The 18,862-nt window shown below is 41.6% G+C and overlaps 1 protein-coding gene across 1 annotated transcript in view; it reads left to right on the top strand.

Moving 5' to 3' along the window:
* The window catches only part of LOC110503983 (gamma-aminobutyric acid type B receptor subunit 1), a 48,963-nt gene that overhangs the window by 5,322 nt on the left and 24,779 nt on the right, over positions 1-18,862 (top strand). Inside the window, exons 5-7 of the mRNA XM_036973530.1 lie at positions 3,842-4,027; positions 7,523-7,540; positions 12,236-12,396. Coding sequence (XP_036829425.1) covers positions 3,842-4,027; positions 7,523-7,540; positions 12,236-12,396 — 365 coding nt within the window. The remainder of the gene's footprint in view (positions 1-3,841; positions 4,028-7,522; positions 7,541-12,235; positions 12,397-18,862) is intronic.

Below are 18,862 nucleotides of genomic sequence, written 5' to 3'. Positions count from 1 at the left end.
TAACGAAATGAGAATTCCACATGAGACAAATGGACATTCAAATTGACATGAAGCTCCTTTTCATCTGTTTTTTTCCAATCATAAATATGCATGCCTTTGCAGAATATGTAATGCAATCCTCTCTTTGGCAGAATGAACGTCTTTCAGTTGCATGGTCTGATTGAGCTGATCTGCCCAGCTCTCCCACACATGTCACTTCAGTCACCCATCATTTTTTTAAAACTGATGCATAGCCAGCAGGCCAGGACACTTCAATTGTAACTAACCTTTACTAGAAACAATCATGTTTAATCTCTCTTATTTCAATGTAGACTATTTTTTGCTTTGATCACATCAGATTGGGAGCTCTATTTTCCCATGTCGCCTTCTTCATCTGTGTTGATCCTCTCATTGTCAGCAAATGTGAGCGCAGTGTGTTTCAGATTGGAAATATTAATGCTATTTGCTGAGTATTAGGAGTATTAGCCGACCGCCTGGCTTTCTTTCTGTCGAACCATCTGGTTTCCGAACGCCTCAGAACGGGACTTGACAGGAAGCCTATGGCAGGAGCGGACGAAACAACCACTGTTTTTAATTGGCTGATCTCTCAGCCCATCACCATCTAGCGCAACCCTTAGAACCTCCCTCTAAGTGTGCTGCATCCGGGGGCAACAAAGAGAACTCGATTAGCTCGTGCAATATGGATATTCCAGAGTCTGCTATATCTGAAGTGTATAAACAGCATTCAGTGACATTGTGTTACAGGACAGCTAGCAGAGTTACATTGGCTAGCTATTAGCATGAATGGCGATATGTGATGCACCATAACAAAACTTTTCTGCCTCGATTTGGAGCCACTCCTCATAGTCGTGTGATTTGCTCAGAATTTGAATTGTTATCATGTCACTCAGCAAATCCCAAACGGTCCCCACTGTTACCAGGCTCTATGCGTCAGCAATTGGAGCCTGGAGACAAGGTAAGGAGTACAGTAATAATTCTGGCATTGTTGGAAAGCTCAGATTCTCCCCCTTTTAAAGGAATCACTGTTATTTACCCCCATCCAATGGTTATGATTGGGAGAAAAGAGCTGTATAGCTAAATTGTTTAACCTCTAGCCAAGGCTTCGTAGCTTACAGTGGGGCAAAAAAGTATTTAGTCAGCCACCAATTGTGCAAGTTCTCCCACTTAAAAAGATGAGAGAGGCCTGCAATTTTCATCATAGGTACACTTCAACTATGACAGACAAAATGAGAAGAAAAAAATCCAGAAAATCATATTGTAGGATTTTTAATGAATTTATTTGCAAATTATGGTGGAAAATAAGTATTTGGTCACCTACAAACAAGCAAGATTTCTGGCTCTCACAGACCTGTAACTTCTTCTTTAAGAGGCTCCTCTGTCCTCCACTCGTTACCTGTATTAATGGCACCTGTTTGAACTTGTTATTAGTATAAAAGACACCTGTCCACAACCTCAAACAGTCACACTCCAAACTCCACTATGGCCAAGACCAAAGAGCTGTCAAAGGACACCAGAAACAAAATTGTAGACCTGCACCAGGCTGGGAAGACTGAATCTGCAATAGGTAAGCAGCTTGGTTTGAAGAAATCAACTGTGGGAGCAATTATTAGGAAATGGAAGACATACAAGACCACTGATAATCTCCCTTGATCTGGGGCACCACGCAAGACCTCACCCCGTGGGGTCAAAATGATCACAAGAACGGTGAGCAAAAATTCCAGAACCACACAGGGGACCTAGTGAATGACCTGCAGAGAGCTGGGACCAAAGTAACAAAGCCTACCATCAGTAACACACTACGCCGCCAGGGACTCAAATCCTGCAGTGCCATACGTGTCCCCCTGCTTAAGCCAGTACATGTCCAGGCCCGTCTGAAGTTTGCTAGAGAGCATTTGGATGATCCAGAAGAAGATTGGGAGAATGTCATATGGTCAGATCAAACCAAAATATAACTTTTTGGTAAAAACTCAACTCGTCGTGTTTGGAGGACAAAGAATGCTGAGTTGCATCCAAAGAACACCATACCTACTGTGAAGCATGTGGGTGGAAACATCATGCTTTGGGGCTGTTTTTCTGCAAATGGACCAGGACGACTGATCCGTGTAAAGGAAAGAATGAATGGGGCCATGTATCGTGAGATTTTGAGTGAAAACCTCCTTCCATCAGCAAGGGCATTGAAGATTAAACGTGGCTGGGTCTTTCATCATGACAATGATCCCAAACACACCACTGGGGCAATGAAGGCGTGGCTTCGTAAGAAGCATTTCAAGGTCCTGGAGTGGCCTAGCCAGTCTCCAGATCTCAACCTCATAGAAAATCTTTGGAGGGAGTTGAAAGTCCGTGTTGCCCAGCAACAGTCCCAAAACATCTCTGCTCTAGAGGAGATCTGCATGGAGGAATGGGCCAAAATACCAGCAACAGTGTGTGAAAACCTTGTGAAGACTTACAGAAAACGTTTGACCTCTGTCATTGCCAACAAAGGGTATATAACAAAGTATTGAGATAAACTTTTGTTATTGACCAAATACTTATTTTCCACCATAATTTGCAAATAAATTCATAAAAAATCCTACAATGTGATTTTTCTGGATTTTTTTCTCACTTTGTCTGTCATAGTTGAAGTGTACCTATGATGAAAATTACAGGCCTCTCTCATCTTTTTAAGTGGGAGAACTTGCACAATTGGTGGCTGACTAAATACTTTTTTGCCCCACTGTATATGGTAAATCATGGCTGACATTGGTTACAATCGGCCGCAATAGCAATGTGTCAGCTATATTCAGGGATAGTAGGCCTAGTTGGACAAGTCTAGCTGAATGTGCACATGATGGAAGTAAGAGGTAAATACATGATATATACAAAAGTATGTGGACACCCCTTCAAATGAGTGGATTTGGCTATTTCAGCCACACCCGTTGCTGACATTTGAATAAAATTGAGCACACAGCCATGCAATCTCCATAGACAAACATTGCCGGTAGAATGGCCTTGCTGAAGATCTCAGCAACATTCCAACATGGCACCGTCATAGGATGCCAACCTTCCAACAATTCAGTTTGTCATATTTCTGCCCTGCTAGAGATGCCCTGGTCAGCTGTAAGTGCCGAGCAGCCGCACACAAGCCTGAGATCACCATGCGCAATGCCAAGTGTCGGCTGGAGTGGTGTAAAACTCGCCGCCATTGGACTTTGGAGCATTGGAAACGCATTCTCTGGAGTGATGAATCACACTTTACCATCTGGCAGTCCGACTGACTAATCTGGGTTTGGCTGATGCCAGGAGAACACTACCTGCCCGTATGCATAGTGCCAACTTTAAAGTTTGGTGCAGGAGGAATAATGGTCAAAGGGGGTACCAATAATGGTCAAAGGGGGTACCAACTCCACATTAATGCCCATGATTTTGTAATGAGATGTTCGACGAGCAGGTGTCCACATAAGTTTGGCCATGTGGTGTATTAATTATTTAATTTGAAAAAAATGCACAGACTAAAATGAATGTGACTAAAACGAAACAAAAATTGTCCATTTTTTTTTGCCAACTGATAATAACCAAAACTAAGGAAGAAGGAAATTACCAAAATGTGACTGAAATATTTTTGAAGACTAAAACTAAATAGAAAAAAGCTGCCAAAATGAACGCTGGTACCGTAGTAGCCTGGGTGCCAATCTGTTTTCCGCTCTCTTGCCAACTCCTTATAGAATTGTCATGCCATATATGTTCCATAAGGAGTTGGCAAGAGAGCAGAGACACACTGGCAGTTAGTACATGTCTTGTAAATATGACTGCTGTCATTCCCACTAACCTTCCTCCCCCACTACTCTGCCCATCTCTCTCCCAGTGCTGCTGTGCCCTCGTGTGTGGACGTCCCTGGAGAATGGGAGGGTGGCGCTGAAGCCCCCTGGGCCACCGGTGGAGGGCACCGTGCTGCACTACAGCTGCCATGCTGGCTTCATGCTGGAGGGCAGGAACATCACACACTGCACCAAGCTGGGCAAATGGGACTCACCCAAACCTGTCTGCCTCTGTAAGTGCGGAATGGAATCCCAATCTTTTCCTGTTATTCATTTGTGATATTAGTGTTGATATTAAATGCTTTGGTTTAGCTTTGAAATGGAGAAACAACACACATACTCCATGGAAACATACATAGACAAACCAATATACGCTGAGTGTACAAAACATTAGGAACATCTTCCTAATATTGAGTTGCACCCTTTTTTCTCCCAGAACAGCCTCATTTTGTCGTGACATGGACTCTACAAGGTGTTGAAAGTGTTCCATAGGGATGCTGGGCCATTTTGGATCCAATGCTTTCCACAATTATGTCAAGTTGGCTGGGTGTCCTTTGGGTGGTGGACCAATGTTGATACAAACTGTTGAGAGTGAAAAACCCAGCAGCGTTGAACGGCAGGTGTTCCTAGTGTTTTGTACACTCAGTGTACATTGATATATTGTCATTATAGTTGTGTGTCCATGCATGTATTCTACAATGGTGTATATGCTTTGTTTTGTGTGCAAATCATAGGTGTGTATAGGTAGAAATTATAAGTATTCAGCTTCTTTGGATGAATGTCAATTGTATTTCCTTGACTCCTCGCATCCTCTCTCCTTGCCTCCTTCTCAAAACACAACGGCGGAGAAGATCAGAGGTTCCTCACCTCGGTTCCTCTCCTCATTCTGAGAAGGAGACAAGAAGGGAGGATGCGAGAAATCCAAGAAATCCAATTGACATTCATCCCCCTGTTCTGTGTACTTGTCTTAAACAGGGAGTTATAGTACTGCCACCTGGTGGACACAAGCCATATTTTATGAATAATTGTGAATGATTGTGTAATACCCAATGAAAGTGACATCAATTTTACATCTGTGTTCTTGTTTTGTAGGCTAAGAATGTTTTGTTCAAATGTATATGTATTTTGGTATGAATTTACTTCAACGTATTTGACGCCGAAGAAGAAGCACGAAGCCGAGAATTTACAACCATCTCATTTGAACTACACACATGAACTACATCTCCCACCAATCAACTGTATATTTCTCTATTTCGAAAGCTTGCAGGTCTCCATTTATTTTATATATTGTTTTCATTTTCAAAAAGTACTGGCTGGCAAAAAAAACTGTAATCTGAGATATAAAACATTAGACGGCCTGTAACTAACTGGTTCTTATCGCCAAGAGTGTGCAAAGCTGTCATCAAGGCAAAGGGTGGCTACTTTGAAGAATCTCAAATATAAAATATATTTTTGATTTGTTTAACACTTTTTTGGTTACAACATGATTCCATATGTGTTATTTCATAGTTTTGATGTCTTCACTATTATTCTACATTGTAGAAAATGGAATGAGTCGTTGTGCCAAAACTTTTGACTGGTAGTGTAAATATATTAAATGACAGCGTTTTCCTGAATTTTATGATATAATCTTGAAGCTCATTCAAGAGATTTTGGGACATGAGCTGCAAAACGTGGAGCCGTACAAATCAGCTCGGCTATAGAATCAGGCCCCTCTCTTTCTAAAATTATCCGCCGCCATTGTTGCAACCCCTATGACTAGTCTGTTCAACCTCTCTTTCGTGTCGACTGAGATCCCTAAAGATTAGAAAGGTGCCGTGGTCATCCCCCTCTTCAAAGGGGGTGACACTCTAGACCCAAAATGTTATAGACCTATATCCATCCTGCCCTGCCTTTCTAAAGTCTTCGAAAGCCAAGTTAATAAACAGATCACTGACCATTTCTAATCCCACCGTACCTTCTCTGCTGTGCAATCCGGTTTCCAAGCTGGTCACGGGTGCACCTCAGCCACGCTCAAGGTACTAAATGATATCATAACCGCCATCGATAAAAGACAGGACTGTGCAGCCGTCTTCATTAGACCTGGCCAAGGCTTTCGACTCTGTCAATCACTGTATTCTTATCGGCAGACTTGGTTTCTCAAATGACTGCCTGGCCTGGTTTACCAACTACTTCTCAGATAGAGTTCAGTGTGTCAAATCGGAGGGCCTGTTGTCCGGACCTCTGGCAGTCTCTATGGGGGTACCACAGTGTTCAATTCTCAGGCCGTCTCGTTTCTCTGTACATATCAACGATGTTGCTCGTGCTGCGGGTGATTCCTTGATCCACCTCTACGCAGACGACACCATTCTGTATACATCTGGCCCTTCTTTGGACACTGTGTTAACAAACCTCTAAACGAGCGAAAAAGCCATACAACACTCCTTCTGTGGCCTCCAACTGCTCTTAAACGCTAGTTAAACTAAATGCATGCTCTTCAACCGATCTCTGCCCGCACCCGCCTGCCCGACTAGCATCACTACTCTGGACAGTTCTGACTTAGAATATGTGGACAACTACAAATACCTAGGTGTCTGGCTAGACTGTAAACTCTCCTTCCAGACTCATATTAAGCATCTCCAATCCAAAATTAAATCTAGAATCGGCCTATTTCGCAACATTTCCTATTTCGCAACAAAGCCTCCTTCACTCACGCTGCCAAATATACCCTCATAAAACGGACTATCCTACCGATCCTCGACTTCGGCGATATCATTTACAAAATAGCCTCCAACACTCTACTCAGCAAACTGGATGCAGTCTATCACCATGCCATCCATTTTGTCACCAAAGCTCCATATACCACCCACCACTGCGACCTGTATGCTCTCGTCGGCTGGCCTTCTCTACATATTCGTCGACCCACTGGCTCCAGGTCATCTATAAGTATTTGCTAGGTGAAGCCAAGCCTTATCTCAGCTCACTGGTCACCATAACAACACCCACCCGTAGCACGCACTCCAGCAGGTATAGTTCACTGGTCATCCCCAAAGCCAACACCTCCTTTGGCTGCCTTTCCTTCCAGTTCTCTGCTGCCAATGACTAGAACGAATTTCAAAAATCGCTGAAGTTGGAGACTTAAATCTCCCACACTAATTTTAAGTGTCAGCTGTCAAAGCAGCTTACCGATGGCTGCAGCTGTACACAGCCCATCTGTAAATTGCCCATCCGTAAATTGCTCTTCCAACTGCCTACCTCATCCCCATATTGTTTTAATTTACTTATTTTTGCTCTTTTGCACACCAGTACATAGATTTTTATATTGTGTTATTGACTTACTTTGTTTATCCCATGTGTAACTCTGTGTTGTTGTTTTCTGTCGCACTGCTTTGCTTTATCTTGGCCAGGTCGCAGTTGTAAATGAGAGCTTGTTCTCAACTGGCCTACCTGGTTAAATAACCGTGAAATCAATCAAAAGAAAAAAAGAAAAGAAAAGTGGAAATGGCCGTCACTTCCACAGGGTGTACAGACAATCCAGTAAAAGTAGCCCACATACTGATGTTAATTCAAGGAGCATGGAGTACTGTACATGTGGAGTGAGTAACACGTATAGCGCATCAATCCATGAAGAATGAAACAATTCACAAACATCACACAGTGTTAGTGTTGCATTTACGTACACTACCAGTCACCAAATCATTTTGACTATTAACAAATGTAATTTTGCCTTTTCTATTTGCTTGCCATAGATGACAGAAACTACAAAGGTAAGAGAGATTGGTTTTGGTTGGGTTATCTATCAATGTCAAAGCTCAGTGAAACAAATGCTGCAAAAAAGTTGTAATGCTTCTGTTAAGCACAAGAGGGCAGTAGTACATCATTTCTGAGCAGGGTGCCTTATGCTGACCAGTAATTCTGCTGGTGAAGGATTTCAACTGATTAGAATTAGGGAAAGGGGGATACCTAGCTATTTTTCCAAATGAATGTATTCAACTGAAATGTGTCTTCCACATTTAACCCAACCCCTCTGAATCAAAGAGGTGCGGGGGGCTGCCTTAATCGACATCCATGTCTTCGGCGCCCGGGGAACATTGGGTTAACTGCCTTGCTCAAGAGGCAGAAAGACAGATTTTTATCTTGTCAGCTCAGGGATTTGATCCAGCAACCTTCCGGTTACTGGCCCAACACTCTAACCACTAGGAGTAGATATGACACACAGTATGCTATAGTGAAATTGTTGTCCTTGTGGCGTTGACAAGATGATTATTTGTTATTATTTGTTATTTGTTATTATTATTTGCTTCCTTAAAGAGGCTACCTGTTATATGCCTGTCGTAAGATACCGGGGTAAAACTCAGATTTTCACTAATAATATTTTTATGATTATTATCAACCATTAACAACAACATTACGCGCTCATTTCAACTTAGTCTTCTCCTGCGCCAACCTGTCCTGTCAGTTCATAGAAAGCACATTTTCTTCCAAAATCCTTTTCTCTCTCATTCACTCTCTCTCTCTCATTCTCTCTCTCTTCATTCTACTTTTCACTCAGTGTGGTATCAACACCCACTTGTCTTCTTAGCTGGGTAAAGGTTAACACCCAGGCCTGTCTGTGTCTTTGTGGGGAGGTGTGTGTGTGGGTGTGTGTGGAGGTGTGTGTGTGTGTGTGTGTGTGTGTGTGTGTGTGTGTGTGTGTGTGTGTGTGTGTATGTGTATGTGTGTGTGTGTGTGTGTGTGTGGAGGTGTGTGTGTGTGTGGAGGTGTGTGTGTGTGGGTGGGTGGGTGGGTGTCTGTGTGTGGGTGGGTGTGTGTGGAGGGGTGTGTGTGTGTGTGTGTGTGTGTGTGTGTGTGTGTGTGTGTGTGTGTGTGTGTGTGTGTGTGTGTGTGTGTGTGTGTGTGTGTGTGTGTGTGTGTGTGTGTGTGTGTGTGTGTGTGTGTGTGTGTGGGGGGGTGTTAGCAGTCAGAGGAAGTCAGAAAAATCAATTTTCTGTGGTCTTAAGCCCTGTGTTCTTATAGGTTAACCAGAATAGGGATGCCTGTACAACACTGGATTCCACCCCTGATACAGCTGATATAATAGATAGCTCTGGGAGAGGTGTTGCGACAGTGTTTTGCTTCTAAGGCTGTGGGCGACATTTTAGTCACACATACGAGCATAGATCTGTACAAAAAAAATCTGCACCGTAACATTACAATCTGCAGCGTGATTTAATTTGAAGCTTTGCTTCAACGATGTGCCTTATAAGGAGGAGATTATTTAACCAGAGTTAAAGGGGCAATCTGTAGTTGCTACATCCACTTTTGGATTTATACAGTACGTGTATTATATTTATTATTGAAGAATATCACTTATAAAGGTCATACCACATCAGAACCCAAAATACAGTATAATCTTGTTTTACTCCAATATTTATAAACAATACAACTGTAAACAAACACTGTTTAGCTTAAAAACATAAAACTATGATCGTACTATCATAGATAGTCAGTCCCTGCATTCATAGCTCTGTCTATGAATTTGAAAGTGGTTACATTTCTCCAGCCCCATCCCTCATATTTACCAAAACCAGTGGCGAGGTGACCACTTGAATTTTGTTTTTGTTTGAATTGCAGATTGCCCCTTTAAGTAAACTCTACCATGCACGCAATCCAATTGAGAGTTGCAGTATTTGGAACTAGCATTGTATTATTTGTCAAACCGTCTATTCAAACTGGGTTTTTTTTGCACAGTGCTCTTGTCATGTCAAATGTCGTCCCCATTATGTGCTGTTCAGTGTTTGCTGGCATATAGAAGGCCGCGTAATGGAATCACATTTAAATATCAGGTGTGAATAATACATGGCATGCTGCAAAGTTCAGACAAGAGAGAGAGAGAGAGAGAGAGAGAGAGAGAGAGAGAGAGAGAGAGAGAGAGAGAGAGAGAGAGAGAGAGAGAGAGAGAGAGAGAGAGAGAGAGAGAGAGAGAGAGAGAGAGAGAGAGAGAGAGAGAGAGAGAGAGAGAGAGAGAGAGAGAGAGAGAGAGAGAGAGAGAGAGAGAGAGAGAGAGAGAGAGAGAGAGAGAGAGAGAGAGAGAGAGAGAGAGAGAGAGAGAGAGAGAGGTACTACGTCATTGTGGGCTACAGATGGCTCAGCGGGTTAGAGGTTGCAACATGCATGGTGCTGACTGGCAACACAAGGGCTGTGAGTTGAATTGCCACCTGTGCCAAGTATACTGAATACTGAACAGTTAGTAGCTTTGGGTCTGCTATTGACTATTACTGTATTCAGATGCAATTCAGTAGTAAGTCCACTCCACTGTAATCGTATTGAGGTGGAGTAAGGTAGGTGGCTATTTCTCCATCACACAATCTATCCCAATGTGCACAATACGAGTATTTCTACAGTGATATTACATAGAGAACCTAAAGCCAGCCTAATTGTTCAGTAAAGGTGGAATGCATGTATAGCATTGGCTTTACTCTCTTGTCCCCAGAGTGCCAGTAGCTGTTGCCAATGAGTCAGGTGTTACATTTTAGCCGTGGAAGAGGTGGAGTCATGGGAGGGAAGCGTTACTGACTAATTCTATCATTCTATTATAGATGGTTCTAATTCTGTTATGGATATTGGCCTATTGGGGGTATGAGAGCCCTGTCTCAGAGCTGACAGTGAAACAGTGGCTGCGTCCCAAATTGCACCCTATTATTTATAGTACACTACCTTTGACCAGAGCTCTATTTCATAGGGAATAGGGAGGCATTTGGGACGCGATCAGTGCTTCATTGGCCGATTAAAGGGCAATGAGAGGAGGCTTTAAAGTGGACAGACGGTTCAAACAGCAGGTATGCTGTAACCTGTACAGTAGCAGCCCTTGGCTATACATCACACAGACTGACTCCAGGTCAGCTTAGATGAAGGGAAAAGGAGAGCCGGGAGATTGATGCAATGACTGGTCCACTGCTTTTGCTGATTTCTCAAAATAGCCCTTGAGGCATTTAATTGTCTTTCTTTCTGTTGGCTTGTGGGTGTGTGAATGAATGTCCTTTCATTGGTTATTGAGACAGAGCTGAGAAGCATGTGAGGCATTGTTGTGGTTGAGAATCGATTTGGCTCACTGTCCATCTAAAGTCTATGTTGATTTGATATTCCAATATTTGATTTCTATCAGTTTACCCTCTATTTTCCCAGGTAAAGTTAACATAGTCATTATATATTGATTTGAATAATCTATTGCTCTCGCAAAAGATAAATTAGAGAGTGACAGATACCGAGAGGTTGCCAATACTATTTGATTGTAGAAACTAGGTGCTGCAAAATTCTTTGATTGTAGAATCTAGGTGTTACACACACACACACACACACACACACACACAATTCAAAAGTTGGTAAATAGGCGCGCGCACACACACACACACACACACAATTCAAAAGTTGGTAAATAGGCACTACACCTCTCCCACTTGCTCTCTCGATGTCTCTACACATTCACCGACTAGCAAATATCATCAGTGTTGTCCTCGCTCATACACGCATGCACACACACACACACACGCACACTCATAGCCTCTGCTGCAGTGGATGATGTACCTTTCGCGTCTCATTCCGTTTAATCCTCTACAATTGGAAATGCACGGACAGATTATTTTAAAATCCTGAAATTACGCATAGTGCGATTTGCTTTTATTAACCAGAGAATAAGAACAATTCAAACGTTATTCGCAACCCGGAGCTCGTTTTCTGCCGTCTGGACTGGTCGCGCACGCATACCGTTCGGTGCAAAATCATGGCGATTATGAATCATTAGAAATAACGAACTAGAATTATTTTAATGTCTGTCTAATATTCTCCATCGCGACGGAAGGGGAAACTATCCTGCCTCATTAGCTTTTACAGCACTTGAATAAAACCATTCAACTTATTTGCTGGACCCAATTAATTGGACACCTCATTTTAGGTTTTGGGATTATTGAACTCTGCCTGCTGAACGACAAAAAGAGGCAAACGTGGTTTCCAAACAAGTTATACCCTATTTATAAACCCAACATTCAACATCGATAAAAACATGAACTATTTGCGTTGTATATCATCCTTCTCTGCACTGACAAGTTATCAGTCGAAACGATTAGTCAACTGAAATAATATAAAGAGCAGGCGAGCTAGGCAATTTCTTATTGTTGACTAACAATCTTAAACTGTCTGTTAGCGAGGAGACCAAGTGAATCCACTTTTTGGAGAGCACAAAGTTCTTAAATGAAATGCTATTGCGATTCATTGCAAATTCACCTCAAGGCTCTGTAAACTTTAATTACAACACAATCTCCTATTATTCTAATACGAACCCAACTCAACATTCGGATATTGCTCCAATTCAATTTACCTGACCATGGCGGCAATTGGAAAAAGTCTGCGGCAATTATCGAGTGGCCATATTGCACTTCGAGCATCGCTCACCTTACTTTTCCTCTCCTGGCCGTGCCCATCCTTAGGCAAGAAGAAACTCTACATCGGAGCTCTCTTCCCCATGAGCGGCGGTTGGCCGGGCGGCCAAGCATGTCTCCCCTCTGCGCAGATGGCTTTGGATCTGGTGAACAACCGGACGGATATTCTGCCGGATTACGAACTGGAGTTGATATACTATGACAGTATGGTGAGTAGATGTTGGATCAAATAGATCCATTGTTGTGTTTAAAAAGTAGAAGCAGAAGATAACAAAACGTTCTCTTGGTTTTATACACGGCTCTAGACCAGTTGAAATGTAATTGATATATGATATATGAAATACATGAACACTTCATTTCTATTTCAGTTACAGCCTTTCCTCTTTACATGTCTATACATTGTTAAAACTTGCCAACATGATTATTGATTTCCAGCAGGCATAGGCCTACTCCTTTGAATGCATTGCCCTTGTAGCAGGTGGGTGCAGTAATGTCACAACTCAGCAGCATACTTATTTAATATTGTCAAGGGAGTTATGTACCAAAAGCCATATTATATTACCCATTTTAGAATTGTTGCACAGTTGCCAATTACATTTTTTAAAAACAAGGCAATGGTAAACATGTCATCCCACACAAACAATGTAGCGCCCCCCTTGGGCCAATTGAGATATCACTCCCAACTAACACATTTCAGTTAATTACCATAGCTCCAGCTTTAGGCCAATCAGTGTCATTTTGTAATTGCTGGATCTCTATGGCAAGATGCATCATTGACCAAAATGACGTCAAAATCGGCATAGTGCTGTCTGAGATATCCCATGTGGCTAATGTACGAATGGACAGAGACCGATCCACAGTCCCCTCCCCGATTTCAGTGGTGGTGGACGATAAACTAAACTAATGCCAAGTCATTATGTGTTTTAAAAATTAAAATACCAATGTCTGTATATCAAGACCAATGTCTATGTGTCAAGACCAATGTCTATGTGTCAAGACCAATGTCTATGTGTCAAGACCAATGTCTATGTGTCAAGACCAATGTCTATGTGTCAAGACCAATGTCTATGTGTCAAGACCAATGTCTATGTGTCAAGACCAATGTCTATGTGTCAAGACCAATGTCTTGTCTATGTGTCAAGACCAATGTCTATGTGTCAAGACCAATGTCTATGTGTCAAGACCAATGTCTATGTGTCAAGACCAATGTCTATGTGTCAAGACCAATGTCTATGTGTCAAGACCAATGTCTATGTGTCAAGACCAATGTCTATGTGTCAAGACCAATGTCTATGTGTCAAGACCAATGTCTTGTCTATGTGTCAAGACCAATGTCTATGTGTCAAGACCATTGTCTATGTGTCAAGACCAATGTCTATGTGTCAAGACCAATGTCTATGTGTCAAGACCAATGTCTATGTGTCAAGACCAATGTCTATGTGTCAAGACCAATGTCTATGTGTCAAGACCAATGTCTATGTGTCAAGACCAATGTCTATGTGTCAAGACCAATGGCTATGTGTCAAGACCAATGTCTATGTGTCAAGACTAATGTCTATGTGTCAAGACCAATGTCTATGTGTCAAGACCAATGTCTTGTCTATGTGTCAAGACCAATGTCTATGTGTCAAGACCAATGTCTATGTGTCAAGACCAATGTCTATGTGTCAAGACCAATGTCTATGTGTCAAGACTAATGTCTATGTGTCAAGACCAATGTCTATATGTCAAGACCAATGTCTGTGTCAAGACTAATGTCTATGTGTCAAGACCAATGTCTATGTGTCAAGACCAATGTCTATGTGTCAAGACTAATGTCTATGTGTCAAGACCAATGTCTATGTGTCAAGACCAATGTCTTGTCTATGTGTCAAGACCAATGTCTATGTGTCAAGACCAATGTCTATGTGTCAAGACCAATGTCTTGTCTATGTGTCAAGACCAATGTCTATGTGTCAAGACCAATGTCTATGTGTCAAGACCAATGTCTTGTCTATGTGTCAAGACCAATGTCTATATGTCAAGACCAATGTCTATGTGTCAAGACCAATGTCTATGTGTCAAGACCAATGTCTTGTCTATGTGTCAAGGCCAATGTCTATATGTCAAGACCAATGTCTATGTGTCAAGACCAATGTCTATATGTCAAGACCAATGTCTATGTGTCAAGACCAATGTCTATATGTCAAGACCAATGTCTATGTGTCAAGACCAATGTCTATGTGTCAAGACCAATGTCTTGTCTATGTGTCAAGGTCAATGTCTATATGTCAAGACCAATGTCTATGTGTCAAGACCAATGTCTATGTGTCAAGACCAATGTCTATGTGTCAAGACCAATGTCTATATGTCAAGACCAATGTCTATGTGTCAAGGCCAATGTCTATATGTCAAGACCAATGTCTATATGTCAAGACCAATGTCTATATGTCAAGACCAATGTCTATGTGTCAAGACCAATGTCTATGTGTCAAGATCAATGTCTACATGTCAAGACCAATGTCTATGTGTCAAGACCAATGTCTATGTGTCAAGACCAATGTCTATATGTCAAGACCAATGTCTATGTGTCAAGACCAATGTCTTGTCTATGTGTCAAGGTCAATGTCTATATGTCAAGACCAATGTCTATGTGTCAAGACCAATGTCTATGTGTCAAGACCAATGTCTATATGTCAAGACCAATGTCTATGTGTCAAGACCAATGTCTATGTGTCAAGACCAATGTCTTGTCTATGTGTCAAGGTCAATGTCTATATGTCAAGACCAATGTCTATGTGTCAAGACCAATGTCTATGTGTCAAGACCAATGTCTTGTCTGTGTCAAGGTCAATGTCTATATGTCAAGACCAATGTCTATGTGTCAAGACCAATGTCTATGTGTCAAGATCAATGTCTATATGTCAAGACCAATGTCTTGTCTATGTGTCAAGACCAATGTCTATATGTCAAGACCAATGTCTATGTGTCAAGACCAATGTCTATGTGTCAAGACCAATGTCTATGTGTCAAGACCAATGTCTATGTGTCAAGACCAATGTCTATGTGTCAAGACCAATGTCTATGTGTCAAGACCAATGTCTATGTGTCAAAGCACAGGAGACATTTCTTCAGTTGACAGAATGCCACTGCAGAGGTCTCCTCGTCATAAGATGTCACATATAGCTGACTGTCACTGTCCCATTTGACCACTAGCTGACTGTCACTGACCGTCACTCTCCCATTTGACCACTAGCTGACCGTCACTGTCCCATTTGACTACTAGCTGACCACGAAGCACCAGTTACTAACCTGGAAATGATAGAGACAAATATTTATGTTATTAAATGAACAAAACACCCCCTGCTTGTTTCCCATCAATCATTCATCATATAGGCATTTTCAAATGTCAGCATTCTTCACTCACTACGCGTCTATATGTCTCCCACTGTTTCTGGCCCAGTTTTTGCCTCCCACTTCGTCATTAGCTTTAACACACAGCCATCCTTCCCACTGGGTTTCCATATCAATCATACTACAGGACAGATGCCTCCACTACACCCAGGCATACAGCACACAGGCATGAAACAGTTAACTGTGCTGTGACTGGTTAGGGAGCGGTGCTCACTTTGTTCCGATTGGTGTAAAAGGCTCTGCAATGGAATCCCATTGTAAAGAAGAGGGAAGAGCGGAGAGGAGAGGAAAGTTGGCATGGCAACACAGTTACCATTGAAACAAACAGGCTTCTTATTTTTCTCCTTTCAATTAGATAAGAATTTGGATGAATAGATATGGTAGATGTGTGCGTGTTGAGATTCAGGGTTTGAAAATCATATACAGAACATACAGTTAGGCTGTGGACATATCAAATATACTGACTATACATATTGAACTTGAAACAGCTCTGTGAATCAATGGTACTGGCCATAGAATACAATATATTCTAAAATCTAGAATTCTGGAATTTATGGGATTAATCTCACCCATTGGTTGATTTATGGTTCTCTTTTTGTTTTGACAAACCAATAGATTTACACCTTTGTGACAGACCAATACAGGACTAGAACAAAATCAATGTCACACGTCAGACAGTGACATTTTCTTGAAAGTAGCCTGCAAGTGCGTGCTAGTGTACAGTTATTGCTAATCACAGTTGGGTTTGATGATCACTTTGACGATCAGTGGATTGTGGACGCTTCACACCTGGCTGAAATATTCATGAACAGTTTATGGCATTAAGAGTGAAATTATAGGAGATGGAATTAAATACGGATACTTTTCTTTACTGTAAGTTGTTATCCAATCAGCATCTTTTTCTGGTCAAGCACCAAATAGAACACAGGCAATCATAACTCACACTCTGTTTTGAGCATGAGATTTAGAAATAAGAATCAACATCATCCAATTGCTTGTCTTCTTAATGGCTTTATAATAGCTGGGGTTGGGATATCAAATATGAAGAAATGCTCACACAGTGGTCTTGGCTTGAATGTATAATGATGTTCAACAATAGAATGTGTTCATTTAAAGGTCACAATAGTTCAAGTGAAGCTTTTAACGTGCGATCTGTTTGCCTTGGGAAAAGATGACTCGTCAAATATACCATGACATAATTAGACACTGAATACTGAAATATTAAGAAGACTTTACTGTAGATGAACACTTACACCGTTTATTTGTAATGCAGCATATCTCTTTATCTATCTACATGGGTAGATCGCTGCTTGTTTGCTTGTGTGGTAGTATAGGGAGAGAACATTAGACTATTTACAGCACATTGAGATCTATACACAGACACACCACTCACCCTCTCTAGACCGTTGCCATGGTTATATCAAAGCAGAGATTGATAACTTTGATCAATTATTTACTGTGGTGGAGGGAGATAGAGGTAGAGAAATGGCGTGATGAGGTGCTCTCTGTGTAGGGGCGCCGTCTTTCGGATGGGACGTTAAACGGGTGTCCTGACTCTCTGTGGTCACTATAGATCCCATGGCACTTATCGTAAGAGTAGGGGTGTTAACCTCGGTGTCCTGGCTAAATACCCAATCTGGCCCTCATACCATTATGGCCACCTAATCATCCCCAGCTTCTTGTTGGCTCGTTCATCCCCCCTCCTCTCTCCTGTAACTATCCCCCAGGTTGTTGCTGTAAATGAGAGTGTGTTCTCAGTCAACTTACCTGGTAAAGTAAGTCTTAAATAAAATGTAAAAAATCTTGCACTTCCCCCTTTAATTGGCGGCTGGAACATAATAGGACTCAATCAGGGACCAAAATGATTAATATGTCCACATGGTCCACACGCATGCCCGCACACACGTGTGTATCAAAATCATGTATGCACCATTTAACGCCATGACTCACGTGGTACTCCAGATTTAATTACTCGGGGAGATTTAGAAATTCACAGTGACTTGAGATAAGACATAAGATCCTACTGGTCCTCTTATATATTCACACTTCTTTTATATTATTCAATGTGAAATGCAATTCAAGAGAATAAAGCAGATCAGCATATGTGGCTTCTTCTCCTACTCTTTCTGTGAGATTGGTTTCTCATCAAAGTCTCATGGGTGGAAAGATTGCTGGAGTAGTATCGCAGTAATGCTAACTCCGACGCTAATATAGGGTTGCATCGTTTCAAGCACCACGGACAGTGCATGTGTGTTTGTGAAAAAGGGGAGGGTTATACATACCACCATGACAAAAAAAAAGACATGGTTTTCAGACACGTGTGAAGTTTCACATGTCCATTTCTTCTCCCACGTGACATTTTTTTTCCACATGTTTATTTTTCACCACTTCCAGCTACATCTGGTCTCCCATCCAGGAACGGACCCTGCTTAGCTTCAGAGGCCAAATAGCAGTAGAGTGCTAAGTAGCTGTAATGGGTTTGTCAAAATTTGCAACTGGAAAAAAGACAGGGAAAGCAAAGACCAGGGTAACATAACCAAAGACAGGGAAAATTGCAGGGAAGAGGGAGGCATTTTATTTAATTGCATTATCATAATTTTTTTAAACTGAAAACATATATATTTTTTTGCATTAACTTACAATTCATTGGCTCCCGCATTTAAAAATGATTTTGTTTTGCTATCATTAGTTTGGGGTTTATGTTTTGCATTCAATATCATTATTTTTGTTTGGAACACTAAGAAGGTTGTTCTGGACTACAGAAGTTTTGCTTCATATTAATGGCACAAACGTAGCTCACTCACTAGAGCAGGGTTAGGAAACCCCAGTCCTGGAGGGCCGCAGGCGCTTCATGTTTTTCATTTAACCAACCTGGAAGACGAGGTGTGTTGAACGTAGGCAATCACTGAGCTGATCAATTAGCTCAGTTGGTTATGTGTGGTGCCTAGTTGGGACAAAATCCTGCAGCACCTGCAGCACTCCAGGAACAGGGTTGCCTACCCCTGCACTAGAGGATTGCACCATATAACAATGCTGTTACTCAATTAAAAGTGTTTAAAGTGGCAATCCTTAATTGAAACATTAACAATGTGTTTTCCTTGCCACCGTTTTTGGAAACAGCTGAGGGATGGAGCTGGAGAAATGCAACCACTCTTATATCCATAGACCATGCTATGGATGCAAGTACTGACCATCCATTATATCAAAATGATTGTTTTAACTATGTTTTTAGGCTATACAGTATTTGTTTACATTTACTTTGTTTACAAACATTGGAGTAAA

The sequence above is a fragment of the Oncorhynchus mykiss genome, chromosome 3 (genome assembly GCF_013265735.2).
Source record: "Oncorhynchus mykiss isolate Arlee chromosome 3, USDA_OmykA_1.1, whole genome shotgun sequence".
NCBI lineage: Eukaryota > Metazoa > Chordata > Actinopteri > Salmoniformes > Salmonidae > Oncorhynchus > Oncorhynchus mykiss.
This window is presented reverse-complemented; position numbering and strand designations above follow the sequence as displayed.